Below are 18,421 nucleotides of genomic sequence, written 5' to 3'. Positions count from 1 at the left end.
TGGTTTTACTATCCCACATGTCCCACTACAGGGGCACTTTGGAAATGAAAGAGTTAAACAGGAATGTTGGTGAGGGGGCAGCATGGATTAACCAGACTTTTCTGGAAGAGACACTATCAATAAATGGTTCCTGTTCAAAACAGTAAAGTTGTGTCAACTAATGAAGAATAAAACACTCTGTGTGTGACAGTGCAAAGGGAAGGTGCACCCCAGGGTGCGGGTGCTGGGCAGGGGGCAAGTGCACCGGGCCAAGCCGCCGGAATGGCTCCGGCCAGGCCAAGCCGAGCTAAACCCCCAGGATGACTCCGGCTGGGGCAGGCCATGCTGCTGGGGCGACTGTCCGACTCCCTGCACCCTCCATTTTCTGCAGCCTATCTCACATTTTAGTTCTCGGCAAACCAGAGCAGTCTGGGAAATACTTGCAGGTCTGGGTATTTAAGCCGGAGCAGCCTAGTGGGGAGCACGCGCCGATCGTCAGAGAGGGGCTTGCAGCATTACTGCTACTCGAGGAAGAAAATCGTTTCCATAATAACTATTTTACAGCATACTGGCTGGGCTCTCTATAGCGTTTCGCCATCCAGCTGAATCACAAAACCAAGGGCAAACATGTTATTTTCCTACCTTTTCTTTTTTTTTCCAAGCCATATTGACACATAGGCTCTGCGACAAAATGAATGCTAGAGAAGCCCAAAAATATCTGCACTGAATATAAATATATTATGAAATGGCTTTTCAACTCTGCCCTGAAGCACTTTCTGATTGGCTGCCAGTGATGTCACACATCCCTCAAGCCCAATAAAACGCACGGGTTAAGTCTAATTTCTGTGTATAAACTCCCTGCAGGGAGAGTACGGGGCTCTGCAGGAAACGCACGGGGCTGCCCATACCATCTCTCAGGTAGCTAAAATCCTACGGCCCCAGCGTGAAGCAAGCTGCCCGCTGTCTCCCAGAAATGCGCTCACTGCCTGGTCTTACCAGTGCTTAATTAAGCACAGATTATTTCTTGTGGGAAAAGCCTTCCCGAAGGGGATAGTAAATCATTGTCAATTTTAAGATACTAGATACACCTATGCAATTAGTTGGGTCATACCTGGCAGTGACAACGTTACATTTCAAGTCGAAGGTGAGCTAAGCATGGTACCCTTTTCAAACAGGAACTTGACCTTCAGTCCTGATCAACTCAAGTATTATTAAGGTGAGCAATGTATTTTACAAAAGCCCTAACCAAACACAAATCTACAGTTTTAGAAAACTCAGAGACTAATGCCGGAAATATCAATTCAATCTTTAAAACATACCATTTTGGCACGAGCTGCTCAAACAGTAAAATATGTTAACTCTTTCCACGCTCACCGGCTGCCAGACAAGGAATGCTAGTTTGCAAGTTCAGAAGATGGGTAAGGTAGTTTTGACAAACTGAGCATTACATGCAGAGAAAAATTTGCTGTACGATGCTCAGTCACCAGCAACCAATATTTATTTTGTTTCTTATTGTGAATACAGTTCTTGGAGCTGGCTTAGTTTCAAATATTATTAGGTAGATTGCATGCAGTGTGGTAGTAAGAAGTCTTACGCATAAACTGAAAATACTCTGAATTTGATCATACTATTCTAAGCAGTTTTGCTGCCAAATGTGGGCTTATTTATATATAGCAGCCTATTTAATAGTTTGCATTCATACTTCCAAAGCAAGCATACAGGCAGACCACACAGAAATATGGAAATGTTACCCAATTTGCTATATAAAACTGTATTTACTTTTCAAATCCTTGCCTAAGGTTTATGAACATTCGATAGAAATAAAACTGCAAACTACACAGCTAGACTACGGAGCTACTAATACGGCATGCTATTCACTATATTGTTCAAAGCAGTGCCATCCATATAAGAGAAAAAGCTGTGTACTGCAGTCTAATATTATTCATTCTGCTTTTCTTTTCAGCTTCATATTAATGGCAGAAATGCTAAAATCAGTCAAAGGAAAAAACCCCACAAGCTCCATGTCTAGAAACCTCATGCTTTCCTCGATCACTCCTAAAGGATCCCTTTACTGCTGAACCTCAGCACATACCATCAAGTATTTCAAGTGGAACAAATTCATTAACTTGTAAACACTACTTAACTAACTGAAAGCCGGTGACAGAAACCCAGAGCACTGTTAAATCAACTTCAAGCAGGCACTGCACTTCATGTGTTAATACTTGCCATCTGCTCATGGTGCATTTTTTTACCTCAAGAAAAAAAAAAAGGCGACTGTTGAGTAGAGGCATGTCAAAAAAAGAAAGAGGAGAAACCTGGCCTCACTTAGCCATAAACTATGGGTTTATTTTCTACGCACACAGACGCGTACGCATACTACTAGAGAACAGCACCTAAGTAAAATAGCTTTTTTAGCCAGTGCTGCTTTATAATAGCTACACCAGGAAATTTAAAAGATAAAGGAAAGTGCCTGTGCATGTTTGGTACTCCAGACAGCAAGAAATTTGCCTCAGGGAGAAACACAGTGTGAAGAGGTGGGGGAAGGGCTGGGAGACGAATGCGCCAGAGCGCGCCAAAGCATGCGTGTGTGCGCGTGTGCGCGGTGCGTGCGCCTTGTGCGTTGGAGGCCCTGGGAAAACTGCTCCTCGCTATGGCTCCTAGAGGCTGCAGCCCAGCAAAGCACCTTTCCTGCAGCACACCCACGACAGCGCAGGCCACAGCAAACGGCCCAGCCGCGACGGGGTACCAGCAGATGCAGTGCTTCCCCACTTCCTGAGGCATACAATTTCTCAGCTCGGATCAGCAATCAACTATAAAATACAAACAACCCCAGAAACCTGACTTCTTATCCCTCTGAAAGCTAAAGGTGCTCAACATTCCACCCCAAAAGCCCCGCCTACGATTTGGAGGATGCTAAGACATGATGTCAAGTTTTGTTTTAGTTTTGGCCGAAGTTATATTTCATTTGACATTCAGTGTGTTTCTAGTAATATTCCTAAAAAGCACTCGAGTATTTCAGTGATGCAAGTGAAAAGAAATTTGCTGTGGAAGCGAGGTCACCAAGGGAGAAATATTTCTGAAGTTATCTGCCAAAAAGTTCTGATTAGTTGGTGCCAGCAAAAAAGTCCTCAGAGCTGCTTTTGTGTCTTTTAAAATTGGCATGTTTTAAATGGGTGCTTATAAAGAAAGTATCTAAATGAGCTACTTTGGTGCATGATGTTTACCATTAGTATGCCAGATCCACCGAGCAGCAGCGGCAGCAGGGCGATGGCTGCTGGTCTTGAGCTAGGAGTGCAAATTCAGCAGCAAGTTTCCGTAGAGAAGCTGTCCGGGAGGGAAGCAGCCATGGTCTGTGACGTGGAACCCTACTCACTGGAAGCTGGACCAAACCCTTCCACAAAAGTCACTGCACAGGAACTGTGCATGAACGCTGCCTCCAGTATGTGCCCCTGACTGAAATAAAGTCAGTGCATGAAATCTGAAATTGTGTCTTCTGGCTAAGGAGCCATTTCATCCATCTCCCATCTCTAGTTCCCAGAAGTATTTTACCTTCCTAGAACTATAGCATAGGTTAATTTCTTTGGATGTCTCCTAAGTATATTCCTAGTATTACCTAACATGATTGGCATTTGGTAAAATGTTACTTACTGGTGGAGTCCTATTCCTGATGACGGGAAATATTCAAAAAAGAAAAAAAAACCACTGTGGTCATAACCAAAGTGAACAAATGTCAGTCTATGCTGCACTCTACTAGAAAAGGGCAGGAACCGGATATTATTCATGCCACAACTACTTAAACACAAGGCATTCTTTACAGTGCAAAAAGCCTATCTGGGCCCAGATCTCTCCTACTTAAAACTCATGCCTTCTTACCTCCACCCTAGATCAATCTTTCCGCTCCACAAGGAGCGGCACAGGTGTTTCTTGAATTCACTTAGCATTTCAATCATTCTCACGTTAATGAAATCCATGTTTAAGTATTACTATCCTCAGTTCCTTCCTTGCTGCCCTTTTCCTGAGATTTTTATTCATTTTCCGAGTAACCTTCTCTGTACTAAAAAGAAATTGCACAGATTTTATTAGCCTCTTTCATAATTTTTAAGACTACTGTGAAATTGATTATTTTACTTGGGACAGTTTTGATGCTAGAAAAGAAGATATGCATGTCTCCTATTACAACATTCAAATTTCTATTTTCAGCAGTATATTGGACCAAGACTACCCCTTGTGCAACTACCCACTTAAGACCTACTTGAAGAATGATTTTGGCAGGCTGCATATGCTAAATTGAAGGCTCAAAGTGAGGACTGCTTACATTAGGACAGCTGCAGTGATTTTCAACCCCAGCTGAGTTTCCTGCTTCCTTTTCTAATGTCCCTCCCCACTGGAGGAGGAACTGCTAAACTGCCCCAGTTAATAGCCCAGCATATTAAAGAAAATTAAACTTGGTTTCACTTTACTTCAACATACCAATAACCAGTGGCTCAAGAGCTGCTTCAAGATCCAGCCAAGCTGTAATCTTCATGAGAGGAGCTTGGTACCCATTTCACCTATGGGACTTCTAGTTATGCCTATTTCTCATTACTGCCCTATAATACCAGTATTTATTCTAAATGCATTTACATTTATGCATGTTCCTGGATGAGTACAACTCTTTAAAAAAGAAGTCCTCGAAAAATCCAAGTTAAGAAAGCATGAACGAACACAAAGTAGAGCAGACATTCAGGTAAATGAGTCAGAGCACACGATTAAAATCTGAAAGATGACTTCTGTATGTAGCAGTCTCACAGATGGAAAAGCCAGTGGCACTGAACATAAAAGGTGGTGGGTGTCCAAGCAGGAACATCTAAGTGGCAGCACTGGGAGATGGAGGAAACAGTGGAGGGAGGGGGGAGTTAACGGGACACGTCTGTGAAGCTGCGGAAGGGCAGACAGGAAGGTAGAATAAACTCCATAACCAGACCATGCCGCAGGGCTAGAGTAAGATTCCAGCTTTACTAGGACCAAGGAAGTAGAATCCACATTCTTCAGAGTATGCCTGTGTAAGAATTAAAATACCTTCTAATTGGTTTTGCTTACCCCAGACAATTTGGAGAACAGGCAATTTAGTAACACCACTGGGTTTTTTTGTTATTTTTTGTTGTTGGTTGTTCAAGAATGATTTGCAAATTAGATATTAAGGTGTGTTCTTTTGGAGGGAAAGGGGAAGGGTAACATTTATTATACCATTTCCCAGTAGTAAGTCTCTACGTTACATTTGTTAAAAGGGATAAATGAACAAATTTCTCCAATATCTGACTATAACTTTACCCTATAACTTGTACAAAAATTACCTCAATTACTTTAGTGAAAGCTAAGATTCAGACCAATTTCACAAACAGCAGCACCTTGTGGATAACTTTGCTTATGTGTAGATAGCTATTCACACACTTACGGCTAACTTTATTTGAAAACATTCATTCAGGATCAAGATAATTTTTCCCAGACGCCCTTCCTATTTCAATCATCTTACTCTATAAATGTACTTCCAGAAAAGTCATAAAAATAACCTGATTAACAGCGATGGTCACTCCCGTTTAACGTTAGGATAATTTGAAGATCCACAAGTTACACCATGTTCTGTATTGTAAAAGCCAAATCAGATCAGAAATTCCTTTCCAACATTCCCTCATGCCAGCTTCACCCAAACTTTAGTATCAAAATTACCCTACGTGGAATATTTGGAGCGAGGATTTTTCTATTTAAACTTTTTACTTGCTCATGGTATCTTCCTGGATCTTGTGTAAGTTTACCCAGTTATAAAATATCTGTACACTCATCTGTTTCTGAAAAGTCATGTATTTACCTTAATCCTTTAAAAAAGGACTTCAGGTGGAAAGCGCAATATATTGTGTAATGATACTTCAGCAAAGAAGTCTCATGGAGAGAAAATCTTTTATTTAGGGTTCTGTGGACACTTCGATGTAGTGCCCAGCCATACTGTAGATTTATGGTACAACCCTGAAAGAGTAATTTTATTTCTGTATGGCTCAAATTCCCATCAGCAAGATGGTGCATGCATTTCCTTTTGCCCACCCTTCATTCACCTGGTGTGTTTACACAGAAAGCTGTTTGAGCCTGGAACTATTGTCAGTCATGTGCTTGAAGATTAGCACCCTGATCTCAGTTAATCCATCTAGACCCTGCTATGAATTTTTTAAACGTAAAATGTCTGGAAATAGAAAATCAGTTTAAAAGGTCACTTTTTTGTGCAGAATTAAGAATATGCACAAACACTTTTTTGTGCAGAATTAAGAATATGCACAAACTAAACACAGAAAATTTTGCTTTTATCAGAGACCGCAATTTCTGCAGACATTCCTCTGATAAGACACTGTTACAAAAGTATATATTATATGGTTACAGAAATAAGCAGAAGAGCATACCACTCTGTGGAGACAATAATCCACAGAAACATGGTAAAACAACATCCTAACAAGTTCACCACAGCCAGGGCTAGCAAGAAAATAATCTCTCAGTGGACTACAAGCCATCTGAAATGTTTAACCCCAACATTATGTAATCTGCAGTATGTTTCTGCATCTCAGTTCGAGTTTACAATTTAGCTGGCAGAACATAAATTGAGGAAGGAAGTATAACCCAGGAAATCCAGAAACAGGGAAAACAGACATCCTTTTTTAGTAAAAGAGAGGAGTTTATTCTGGGAAAGCATGTGGTTAATTTCTCTTACCACTAGAGGTATGACACACCTCTAAAAAAGAATCTGGCATGTAGTGAGAAAAATCTGCTAAGGAATTGATTCAACAATACCTTTCACAACATGCTGCTCTGCTGGCCCTAGGGCACTCATGCTGGAGACACAGCAGCCAAGTTTTAGCTTTTTGGTTTTATTATTTTGGGGATTTTTTAAGAATCTAGGGCAGCATAGCACAGGTTTATGAATACAGGACTGAACCACTGGAATCATGAACCACGCAAGTATTTCACACATGTCGCTTTGCAATGACGAGTGCACACAGCCTGTTTAACAATGGATATAATGGCACGGAGCCATGTATGAAAGAGAAATGTAAGTACCTACACAAACAGAAAATCTGATACAACTCAAGATATCTTTACTGCCCCAGAAGACAGGCCAGTGCAGAGCTGAAATTTATAACATGAAAACGCTTAAATCAATAGAGCAAAGCAGTAACTACTGCTTGCTGCATTCCTTACAGCAACAGCCACAGGGACAAGAAAACAAGAGGGTGAAGAGACATTTACCTCTTACTTTCACTGCAGCCAGCTAATCCCTTTTCTGCAGCTAATTCACTTTATCTCTGCACAGAGCAATGTTATATAAAACATTTCTAAAGCAAGATTTTTTCCTGCCTTTCAAGACCAAGCATCAAAGCCTAGTAAACCATGCATGTACTGCAGAATATATTTAAAGCTCAACAATACTAACCAATAGAGTCACTGAAACTAAACTCTGAAGGAGGAGCTCTTTACGTGCAGAGGCTGGGTTTCTACTTTCTGGCACAAATCATATTAGCTTACAGAAAGGCAATATTTTACAAGTCCTTATGTACATTGTTAGAAGCTTTCCTCAGTGAGATGCAATTATAGTCTAAAAGCAATTTCTATGATAGAAAGGAGAGGAGAGCACTTATGTAAGCAGCCTCCTGACAAACCAAGTTTTTCCTAATGGTTTCTATTTATTCATTTGATTTCAGTATTGGAATTTTACAACAGAAATTGGCTCAGTCCCTTTCAAAACACAAAGGGCTAATCTCTCCAATGGGGAGTTAGAATCCAGTCTTAGCGTCAATTAAAAAAAGAATTTGGATTGTTGTTTTAACTTTCTTGTTGCATACAAACTAGAGGAATTTTTCTTTTTCGCTACCATGTTGGCATAATGGCTCAGTTAAAAGCTGATGTCCCCTAAGTGGCACCTGTTTAGTACAAGAGACACTTTGCACCAGCCACTCTCTACAGAGCAGCATACTGCAGTTTCCCCCTCACCACTATGCTGTGCTGCTTTGGGCGGTCTAACTATGATATTTCCAGTGCAAAGACTTTCCATATCTGCTGTAAGCAAATTCAAAGAAAACCAAATCTAAAGAAAATGGGCCAACTCTACTTTGACTTCCCTTCACCCACTCTTGAAGAGTGCGTGCTGTTATTGTCAGAGCTGTGCATGTGCCTGCTGGTCCCATCCACTCAAACTCTCGCCTTCTCCCCCAGCGCTCCCTAACGTTCTCAAAACACAGATGTGTGCAGGCATGTACGTCTCCTCCTTTGCGTTGTGTTCAGGCCCCAAGCACTCCACCATCTCCAGCTCCCTCAAGCCACTAGCACTGTTTGCAGTCCCAGGACAGTGTTGCAGCCTCTCTCAAGCTCTTCTGCCCCACACCAGATTGGGCAAGCTGGAAAGAAACTGTCTTCACTGCTGGGAACAGTGCAGGCTCCCTCAGAGAAGGAAGGGAAAGAGAGCTGAAGGGTAGCTGAAATATTGACTTCTGGGCCTACCACATCCTCTCATCGAGTCTTCCCATTTTCAAGCGTTATCCTTCTGAACACAGAACCAGTATGATCCTCTCCAGGGCTCCCAACCAGCTCATGAATAAGTCCAAATCAGAAGGGACCTCAGACAGCTTCAGGCATAGCTGCAGGTCAAATAAGCTGAACCCAACTGAGAAGCTGACTCAGCTTCTTTGCTACTAAATCTGTGTATTTAGGTACATGTCAGATTTTTTAAATTTCTACTAAGATTAAAAAATGTCTGGTAGTATACAGCACTTGAAAATTAATGAGATCTTAAATATGAACATAGTACACCCCCGGTTTTGAAACACTCTGCTCTATTTTCTCTTCTTTCATCCTTCCCATCTGGTATGTTTTAGAAATAATTTAAAAAGTATTTATTTTCTTCCTAGGCTGTCAGAAAAATCTCATAGCATTTTGGAAACACCAAATATCATCTTGTGAGGTAAATCAGTACGCAAGGAAGTAGCGTGACATGTATGAGATCACATATTGTCAGTGGCAAAGGCAGTAACAGAAATCTCAGTATGTGCTTCTTTGGGAGTCTTCAAGTAATAAAATCAGTAATATTTGACAACTAGTGAAGCTGAAACATGCATCAAGTTACATTTGAAAGACGATCTGCAAAAGTTAAAGCATGAGAAGTCTCAACATGGGGCAAATTTCTTATTCCAATGCTTTATTATTATTTTTCTAAATGTGTTTATGAGAATTCAAATTGGGCTAGCTGTCTTATGCATTAAGCAAAACCTTAACTCTGACATCGCTCCTTAGTCCTTCTGAGCTTTCTTCCCTCGGAAGAAGAAGCTACTATCAGTGGAGACTGCAGCCAGAAGTCTAAGCCCACTGCCACACTTTGCATTAGTAGCCACTTAGAAGAATTTTAAAGTACAGGTCTTCTTTCTAGATACTTTAGTGACTATAACCCAGCAATAACTTTCACTCACTAGTGAGTTCAGATGAACTAATAAGGCAACACAGAGAATGCTTCACATCCCATTATCAAGTTCCCAATTCAGACAATTTGCCAGTATCTACCCAGGTATCAGGAAAAATCTTCAACTAGCACTGTGGCCAAGAGAAGAGGATATGGGGGAAAAATGCTCAGATAACTAGTTGCTGTTCTAGAGATAACATTACAGTATTAGTAAAAAGAATGGGATTAAAAACAAAACAAAAAAAAAGCATTATCTTCCAAAGTTTAGTAAGAAATTCTGAAAATTCCTAAGAGTATCATCAATAATTACCATCCTCATAACAACTGAAATTAATACACCTTTAATATTAAACTTAAAAGCAAAGAATAGAAAGGGCATTAATCCATGCTCCTCAAAAACATGCACTCATTGCTTTGTAGCACAATACAAAGCAAAACACAAAGGACATTTGGGGAGTACAGTTGAGAGCAAGAAAAAAAGAATATTAAAATGGAAACAATTCTGTTTCTATTCTTAAAAAACATTTTATACACCTCCAAGTGTGTTTATCAAGCAATAAAAGTTACAAAAACACTATTGCTACAATATTAAGGGATTCTGAATAATGATATTTAAAGACTTATTTACAGTGAACTTGTGACTCTGCTGCTTTAATCTAGGCTACAAAATTTGAGAAAAAAATTTGCAAATATATCATCCCTTTATTTTTCTACATGTGTCTCTGATTTGGCTTTGAATACAGATCAAGTCACTTTTATTTTGTTTATAAAAACAAATCAAACAAAAAACCCTCTTGGTTTCATTATCATACTCTTAAAGTTTCCCAGTTTGGAACATGATCACCTTTCAGGCCATTTATAGATGCATTTTTCCTGGGTTTAGATCACATGAAGAACTGTTTTACACAATTGTAACTCTGCTATTAATTTCACATTTGTCCTTAAAAAAAAAAATCAGGATTTTTTTTCTGAGCACACGATAAAGATTTGTCAATGCTATGTGAATCTCTTCCATTTATATATTTTCTCAGTACCACATCTATCCCAGCAAATGCCAACTCCAATTTTGTCTTAAAGAGAAAAAGGGATAAATTTTGTACCACATCTCTAGCAGTACCACTGCAGTTTCAAATTCCTGCAGCATTGTGTTAGCAGACCAGTAACTAATGGAATTGCATAGTGGAGGATATTTGCAGTGTCACCAATCTCTGCTATTCAAGAAGCATGCTGTTAGTTTGAAAATAAAAAACCTCCTAAAAATATAACAAATGTGAGCTTTTTCTTCATACCTTTGATATACAATTCTTTGGAGGTTAAGATTTTACAAGCCTCTCTTTGCAGCTATACAAGGGTTAAAGTTCACTCTAAAAATATATATTTGCCAAGATTCTCAGCTAATGACATTGAGGGCTGAGGCTTTACGAAAATACTAAGTATCATAAGATGCATGACAAAATAGGAAGAGTTGGCGACACTCAGTTTTGTTCCACTGGAAATGACAGTACTGATTTTTTTTAAACTCCACACGCTCAAGTTTTCTAAAATAAATTTGCTGTCCTTTCTCTGGGTCTGCTGAACTCTGTTCAGTCAGGGCACAGATGACATCTTTGGATTAAAGATTTGAAACGTATTAAAAAAAGACAGTTTCTCCCATACAGAGCCCAAGCTTTACAGAAAAAAAGCTTTTCTTCCACAGAACTACAAACTTCACAGGAGAAAGTATTTCCTCTGTTCTGTTCCCTCAGGAGGTGTTATATTCTGTGACCTGTCACACTTATACAGTCATATATGTTTGTAATTTATATTTAGCATAAGGTCATTTGCAGTTGTCTGCAAGATGTGTCCTATAAATTACAAAATGTAGAAATATTGAGAATCTCAGAAGTAACGGGAAGGAAAAAAAAAAAGGAAAACAAGAAACTTAAATGTCCAGCTCAAAGATGATGGAAATTTCAAAGCATTTTAAGCACTTTTTAAAATGAGTAAAATAGTTTCCAAACTATACATGTATAACAAAATATGTTTACGAACATAGGCCCTGTCCCCTGCTACACCCCCCCCCCCCCACACACACACACATCCACAGAGAGAAAGTGGAATACCCTTAACTTGGACAGCTACATGAGCAGATTACAGCATGATGTCTCCTAAGAATCCACACACCTAAGATGGGAATTTCAAGCAGCAGAATAGAACATTACGAAAGTCTCCTATACTCCTGGCTTGGAACGGGCAAATTCTGTTTCAGAAATTCTAAAAATTCAGTTCACTTTCAATCTTTCACATGAGTTGCACCAGACTATTATGCCGGTGGTTAAGAGGGTAAAAATAAAGAAATCATTTCTGTATTCATCCACCCAGAGGAAGAGTTATAATAGAATCTTACAGAACATCAACAGATTTAGTTTGCAAACAAATTTCTGTCCTAAACTGCATGACAAGGGCTCTTTCCCTACAGAGCTTTTTGACTTACAGACAAAAATACTTAAGATTATGACAAGGCCAGCGTAACACAGAGCAGAGTTGTTAAATAGGAACTGAGATCATCAGTCTGTCCACCCACAGGGGTCTTCAGCACAAATGCCCATCTTGTAGCTGTCCTTTAGCTCCAAATCACACATACTTCCAGAAAGCAAACAGCATTTCAACATACAAGACATAAGATTAAGATGCAAAAGTTCCAGATTCTATTTCCAATCCTGCCACACATTTCCTGCTTAACTTTTTGAAACTATTTAACTCCATATGCTTAGTACCTCGTCCATACGGCATGAAACCGTACTGTTGCAAGAACATTTGTAAAAGTTTCAAATGTTATGATGGAGTCTCCCTGTTCTTATATGCTAACAATAACATGCATGAAGTCAAGAAGTTCTCTCAAATTTCCAGGCAAAACAAAATAAAAGTTCCTAAGCTTTAGTTTCTTATTTCTTGTTTGGCTAAACCCTCATTTCTTTTCAGACCACCTCTGAATATCCCTAAGACAAAGAGTGAATTCTGATTACTCAGTTTTATCCCACAGATTTGACACCTTTCCCAGTGTTTCTCTGCATCGGGAGCCTATATGAAACAGCTTCCTGAATACCCAAAAAATAGAGCCAAAGATAAAAACCACAAGCATTACAGGATTTTGCTGTGCAGTGAAATACAACGGCAAAACAACGAGAATGAAATCTTCCTTGCTTTTAAAATAGCATGTATGTTTAGAATTAGAAGAAAAAAAAAATCTTAGGCAAAATACATATACATGCACAGACTCTTTCTGCTCAGAGGGGAACTCTCAGGCTTTTATACTCAGTCTGATAGTCCAGAAGGCTATGGAGAGAACATGCACAAGTTGGATTCTGCCATTTCAGAACAAGTTAAACTCACTTAAAACATCCTGCCCAGAAAAATGGTCAGAACAGTCCTCATTTTCAAATAGCAGAAGATGACAAAGGGGCATCTCTGCAATGGTATGCTACTAAGAAAGAGAATGGACAGATACAAAGAGACAGATTTGGAGACAATTCTGAAATGTGAATAGTTGGCAGGGATCCTAACAGGTTTCAGGCAACAGTCAAACCAGAAGAATAGTAGCTGTAGGAATTCAAACTCCTTTTATGTCCTTAAATAATACAATCCTTTCCTGCACACTTCTATTAGAAGGTAGTCATTCCTTACCAATACATAGATTATAGTCATTAGGAGCCAGAATTTACAGCAAGAAGCAGAGTAAAAGCTATTATCAGCTATACTGCATCTATCAGAGGTCCATGCAACCCAATAATCCCTCTTTAATGGTGGCCAGTTGAAGGGATTGTGTACGGAAAAGTTTAAAGGGCAAATATACAAAAGTTTTTTCCTAGCCTCCAAGTATTTGTGGCTGAAGGGCTGATATAATTTTAATATCCCCCTGCTGGATTTTTCTTCCATTAATTTATCTAATTGCTTTAAGAATCTGTAACATCCTGTGGACATAAATTCCATGGGTTATTAGTGTAAAAAAGTACCTTCCTTTCTGTGTTGTGAACCTGCCTCCTGATAATTTCATTGGATGACCTTGTTCTTGAGTTAGGGAGCTCTTGAATTAGTGTTTTTGAATGGGAGGGAGTGAATAATCATTCTCTATTCACCTGCTCCACATACAGAGTGATTTCACAAAATTCCATCCTGTCCTGTCTTCCCTCAGGCTAAATGTTTATCTGTTCAGAAATTCTTGTGAAGGAACTATTCCTTATCCTTGTCATCCTTGTTACCCCTCTCACCATGTTTTCTAGTTGTACTGTATTTTGGGGAAAGGATGGGAGTGAGAGGACAAGATCAGTACTGCATACACTAGGAAGTTGCACTATTCTTTATTTATTTTTATCTTTTGTTGACTAATATTATCATTCCAAGATGCCTGCAAACATCAATACACAATGACATAATATTTTAAAATTTTTCTTTGCAGTTGTAAGGAAAAAAAAAATACTAAAAATAAAGCACTACACTGCGTTTGAGTCCAACTCGAGCCAGCCTCTGAGTAGATAGCCAGGCCTTCTCAACATTCTTCTTAGCATCCTAGTTACACAACATTATTTGTATAGGCAGACCAACCTTGCAAAACTTCCAGCTGTTTATAACTTTGCTATATTTTCCAGACTGGGTATCTGCTGCAGGCTTAATGTGTTGGAAAGTTTTAGGGAACAAAAATCAGCCAATTCAGATAATGAAGTTAAGGAAAAGTATGTGCTGTTTAGCTCTTTTGAAAAGCTCCAATGCCTTCATAAGCTACAGCAGAGATTTTAAATTGGCAGTAAACTGCTGTCATATCAGGGACATCTTTTGCTAGTCCTATGAAAATATTACCAAATTTGGCCAAGTTATAACTCTTTACTGAGTATACATCAACTGTGGCTTTCTAACGATTTGCTGGAGTTTGACAGCTAAATTATCCAAAGGCCAAATCAGTATGCACCATCTCCTCTCAGCACCTCTGTTAATCAGACCACATTTTGATTATCCTGTCTGAGAATTAAGGTTTCTCCCGGACTCTGCAGAAACTAAACGGGACTTTTCCTATAACTGAAGCTGCCAGTGTTTGCTATGGCATCAGACAAGAATTAGAAGTGGTTCAGTTGTCCCTACACAGTAATTGACACCTGTGTATTATTGTCCATCCAGTATTATGCATACTGGCATAGAAGCCCCTTGGAGGAAGAAGAGAGAAATAATGGCTGAAATGCAGAAGGGATACAAGAAAGCAGTGAAATAGTTGAGACTAGAACAAGGAGCTTGATAAAGATATGCTAAGACTGAAAACACAGTAAGCATCAGCTCAAGATGGACAGGGAAGAACGGAAAGGATGAGCTTATAAAAGGCTAATGGGAGACTGGGAAAAAGAGCCAGAGGAAATGACAGATTTAGAGAAAGACCTGGAAGCTCAGAAAAGGATAACAGAGTGGAAAGATAAGTGACAGACTTGGAAGAGAGCAGGGACAGAAGGGACAAAGAGTGTGTAAGCTTCCTCCAGAGCCCACATCAGATCTCATTATCGCTGACTCACAACATTCTTCTCTCAGCAAATATCACTAAAACTCACTGACAAAGAGTGTGTGCCTCATCCCCCTCTAGTGCTCATCCATGGACTACTCTATAAAGATAATGTAATTTCAAAATAAATTGACATAAAAAGAAGATTAAATGGAAGGAACAACCCATGCTTAGGTCTCTCACTGCAAGATGATGTATAGCAGGCTTCTTATTCGCATATACACATACAGAGAAAATCCTTCCATTCAACAGCAAAACGTAGAGATCTTTGAAAATTACTACTGAAACTATTCAATGACTATGCAGCATCGCTGAGAAAAGAATAATGGTCAATGCCAAATAATTTCATTGAAAGACAACCTGTCAGACCTCACTGTTACAGAAACAATATTTAATATCACTTTCCTATGTGCTGTAATCAACTTTCAAAATACTCACGTTTTTAAAAGAAGGGATAGTTGTACATGGAAATAATTTGCAAACGGTATTAAGAAAGGTGCCATGAGTCTTCTCTGCTTCAAGCACTTGCTCTTCTAGGGAGGAAACATGGTGTGCAACCATCTTTACAAACGCCTGTGGAGAGAGGGAAAAGCACCTAGTGAAAATTATTGGGATCTGCACTGGATTTCAACATTATCCTAGTTACAGATGAGAAGCCAAAGAAAAGCCTTTGACAAGATTTCAGAATATACCATTACTAATTTGAATATCCAAAGGGCATATATTTAGAAACAGACTACAGATGTTTCCAGCCATGAGAAGAACAATGACCCAAGGCTAATTTTCTCCTTTTCTAAGGGCACAGTTTGGCTCCCTCATAAGCACACAGAGTAACCAAGCACTTACACGGCATCTAAAAGTCTGGCAATATTTCAACAGTCACGTGAAAAGATCCTCAGAACCCCTATGGGCACAGCTAATACTAGTGGTAGAGACAAAGTGGCTGAAGTGCTAGGAGGGAGAAGAAAGCAGAGGAAAAGATAATAGTACATGATTTTGACTAAAAAAAGGTTGGGAATTATTGACCTAAAAACATACATGTGTTCAGTTTCAGTAGAAATTTAAGCCATAAGGTAAAGCCATTTAGCAAGTATACAGTATTTCTTTTCTCAAATACAGAATGATTTGTGAACAGGTTCAATATCCTATATTAATGATTAAGGTTGTTTTTTTTTTTTTTTTTTTTAATTTCTCTGAGAAGCTGAACACCGCTCATTTTAGGGATGAGGACAGTGAGGCAGAACAGGTAAATTAATTGCCCAAAATGTATCAGCAGCTGCATCAGAATTAAAACCCAGCACATTTTCTTCCTATTTAACCATTACACAACAGTCCCTCCCTTTTCTACTCTTGGGAGACCAAGTTAATTTCTTCCTTGAAAATCCCCATGGATGCTAAGCTTTAAATTTAAAAGTTGTAATTAAAGCATTAACTACTGCTCAAATTGCCAATTTAATCTTGTGCTTTCAGATTACTGCCATTACAGTGGGTAATGTTAGGGAGAAAACTGATTTCTAATCAATTCAAGGCATTAGCCTCCTCTGATAAGCCAAGAAAGCATCTCATCAAAATGTTGCTGTACTTTCCAACAGCAGCCTGCAGCCTAGTGCAAAGACTGCTGTTTTCTTCATGTTCCAAATCACTGTGTCCCTGTGGCTGTATTATGAGAGTGAGTTGAGAGGGCAGGAAGGGTTGAAGTGATAGCAGAAACTGTTTATTTTCTCATAACAAGGACTTTATTCCTTGTTTGTGCAAAAAAAAAAAAAAAAAAAAATCTCAGTGAAGTCAATGAGTCTCAAAATTAAGCATATGTACTTACATACTCAGAGTTAACCACGCTGAAGTGCTTTGCTAAGTAAGGCCTATTTTGGTGTGAACAGAAGTCCTGTCAAATGGTACATCCCTGTGCTAGTCAACAGAACAATACCAGCTGTGTATTCAAAGGTGTTTCTGCTCATTTCAGTAAAGGCTTACTCTTTTGTTATTTTTTACTTTTTTAAAATATTCTCTGGTTAGCCTTGCTGAGCTAGCACAGCTAGAGGAGAAAGAGATGGATTCTACTCCCAGCTTCTGTATCACCAGCAAATTTGTAAATTGTACAGTTATTGCATGATAGTCACCGAGAGCAGAATCTTTGATGTTGGTGAGAGCACATGAGTCAGAAAGGCCACAGCTTCAAAAGGCAAATTTGAGACATCTTTGGATTGTTTTTTATTTACTCTGTGAAATCAAATAAAATCAGGGAACAACTCCTGTAAAGTTACTGTCCACATGGAGAGGACTGGCATCAAAAACCACCTCTCAGTTTGAAAAGAATGTTCTCAAGCTAAAGAACAACTTTTCATATATGGCAGTCAATAAATAAAGCAAAAATAAGAAAATCTTCAATGTATAATACCAATGGCAGTTTCAAAATTCTTTGAAATTAAATGCTGAAGATGCAACAGCTAAATATTAAGCACCAGTTGAAAGGAAATTCTCTAATAATTAGCAAAAAAAAGTAAGAGAAAGGCGCTTTATTGCTTACCATACTTTTGGCACAAGTAATTGTGCCAAATTAAGAGTGTGAATTTTATTTTTCTGTTCAAAGACAAAAATAATCCCCCAAAAAACCCTATAAGCATGGAATTTTCCATAAGGCCTGAAGGAGTAAACTACTTCTAGAAACAGCTGGTTTGGTACCTAATTTAACTAGACATTTTTCACAACCCCAGGTTAAGTCCACATTTAAGTATGCCCCTGATTGTCAAGTATGCTGAGAATCCACTAACTAATTTTTAGACTGGGGTACTCATTTATGAAAATCAGACAGGTTTCAGATCTGCAGGTTAAGAGTTAACCCTTTTTGGCCTAAAATGCCTTGCCTCAGCTTCCTAACTGAAGCTTCCTCCTGGTGCTGTACATGGCCATAAAACATGAAGTGATTACATAAACCTGTTATCAAATGCAAGTGTAAAAATGCAAACCATAAAAAGTGAACTGCATTTAAAGAAAATTTTCTGAAAGCTAAGTCAATTGCCCTGTCCCTCTCAGGGTAATAAATCTCGCCAGAGGATGCTACTTTGTACAGGAGCAGAGCTTGAAGCTTGAGAACTGCCTATCTGGAATTAATGCCACAAACAGTTAGCTTCTTTCACTTTTGAGTCAGTTAAAAGTGATTTAAAGCATCATACAATTTATCTTGTCATGTTTTAATTATATTCTTCCCAGAGGCAGACTTGCCCTCAGTTGATACTAATTTTAATATACTGCTTATTAAATATGGTGAGGGCATCATCTTAGTGAGTCGCACTGGCTTTCCTCATTCAGGATATAGTAAACACCAAAACAAATGCTGAAGAAGAGGGGAGTTCAGAGATCTCCCCACTACTATGTAAGACTGTTATCATCAACTTGAAATGGATATGTCCTACACTGTATGCAAGACTTGAATTTTTAAACTTAATGGTTTTGCAAAT

The 18,421-nt window shown here is 39.0% G+C and overlaps 1 protein-coding gene across 1 annotated transcript in view; it reads right to left on the bottom strand.

Moving 5' to 3' along the window:
• Positions 1-18,421, bottom strand: part of BCAS4 (breast carcinoma amplified sequence 4) — an 82,812-nt gene that overhangs the window by 45,882 nt on the left and 18,509 nt on the right. The window contains exon 6 of the mRNA XM_064521809.1: positions 15,402-15,536. Within this exon, the coding sequence (XP_064377879.1) occupies positions 15,402-15,536 (135 nt within the window). The remainder of the gene's footprint in view (positions 1-15,401; positions 15,537-18,421) is intronic.

This window comes from Dromaius novaehollandiae, chromosome 16, assembly GCF_036370855.1.
Source record: "Dromaius novaehollandiae isolate bDroNov1 chromosome 16, bDroNov1.hap1, whole genome shotgun sequence".
Lineage (NCBI taxonomy): Eukaryota > Metazoa > Chordata > Aves > Casuariiformes > Dromaiidae > Dromaius > Dromaius novaehollandiae.
Note: the sequence above shows the minus strand (reverse complement) of the source record. Positions and strands in the feature narration are given on the sequence as shown.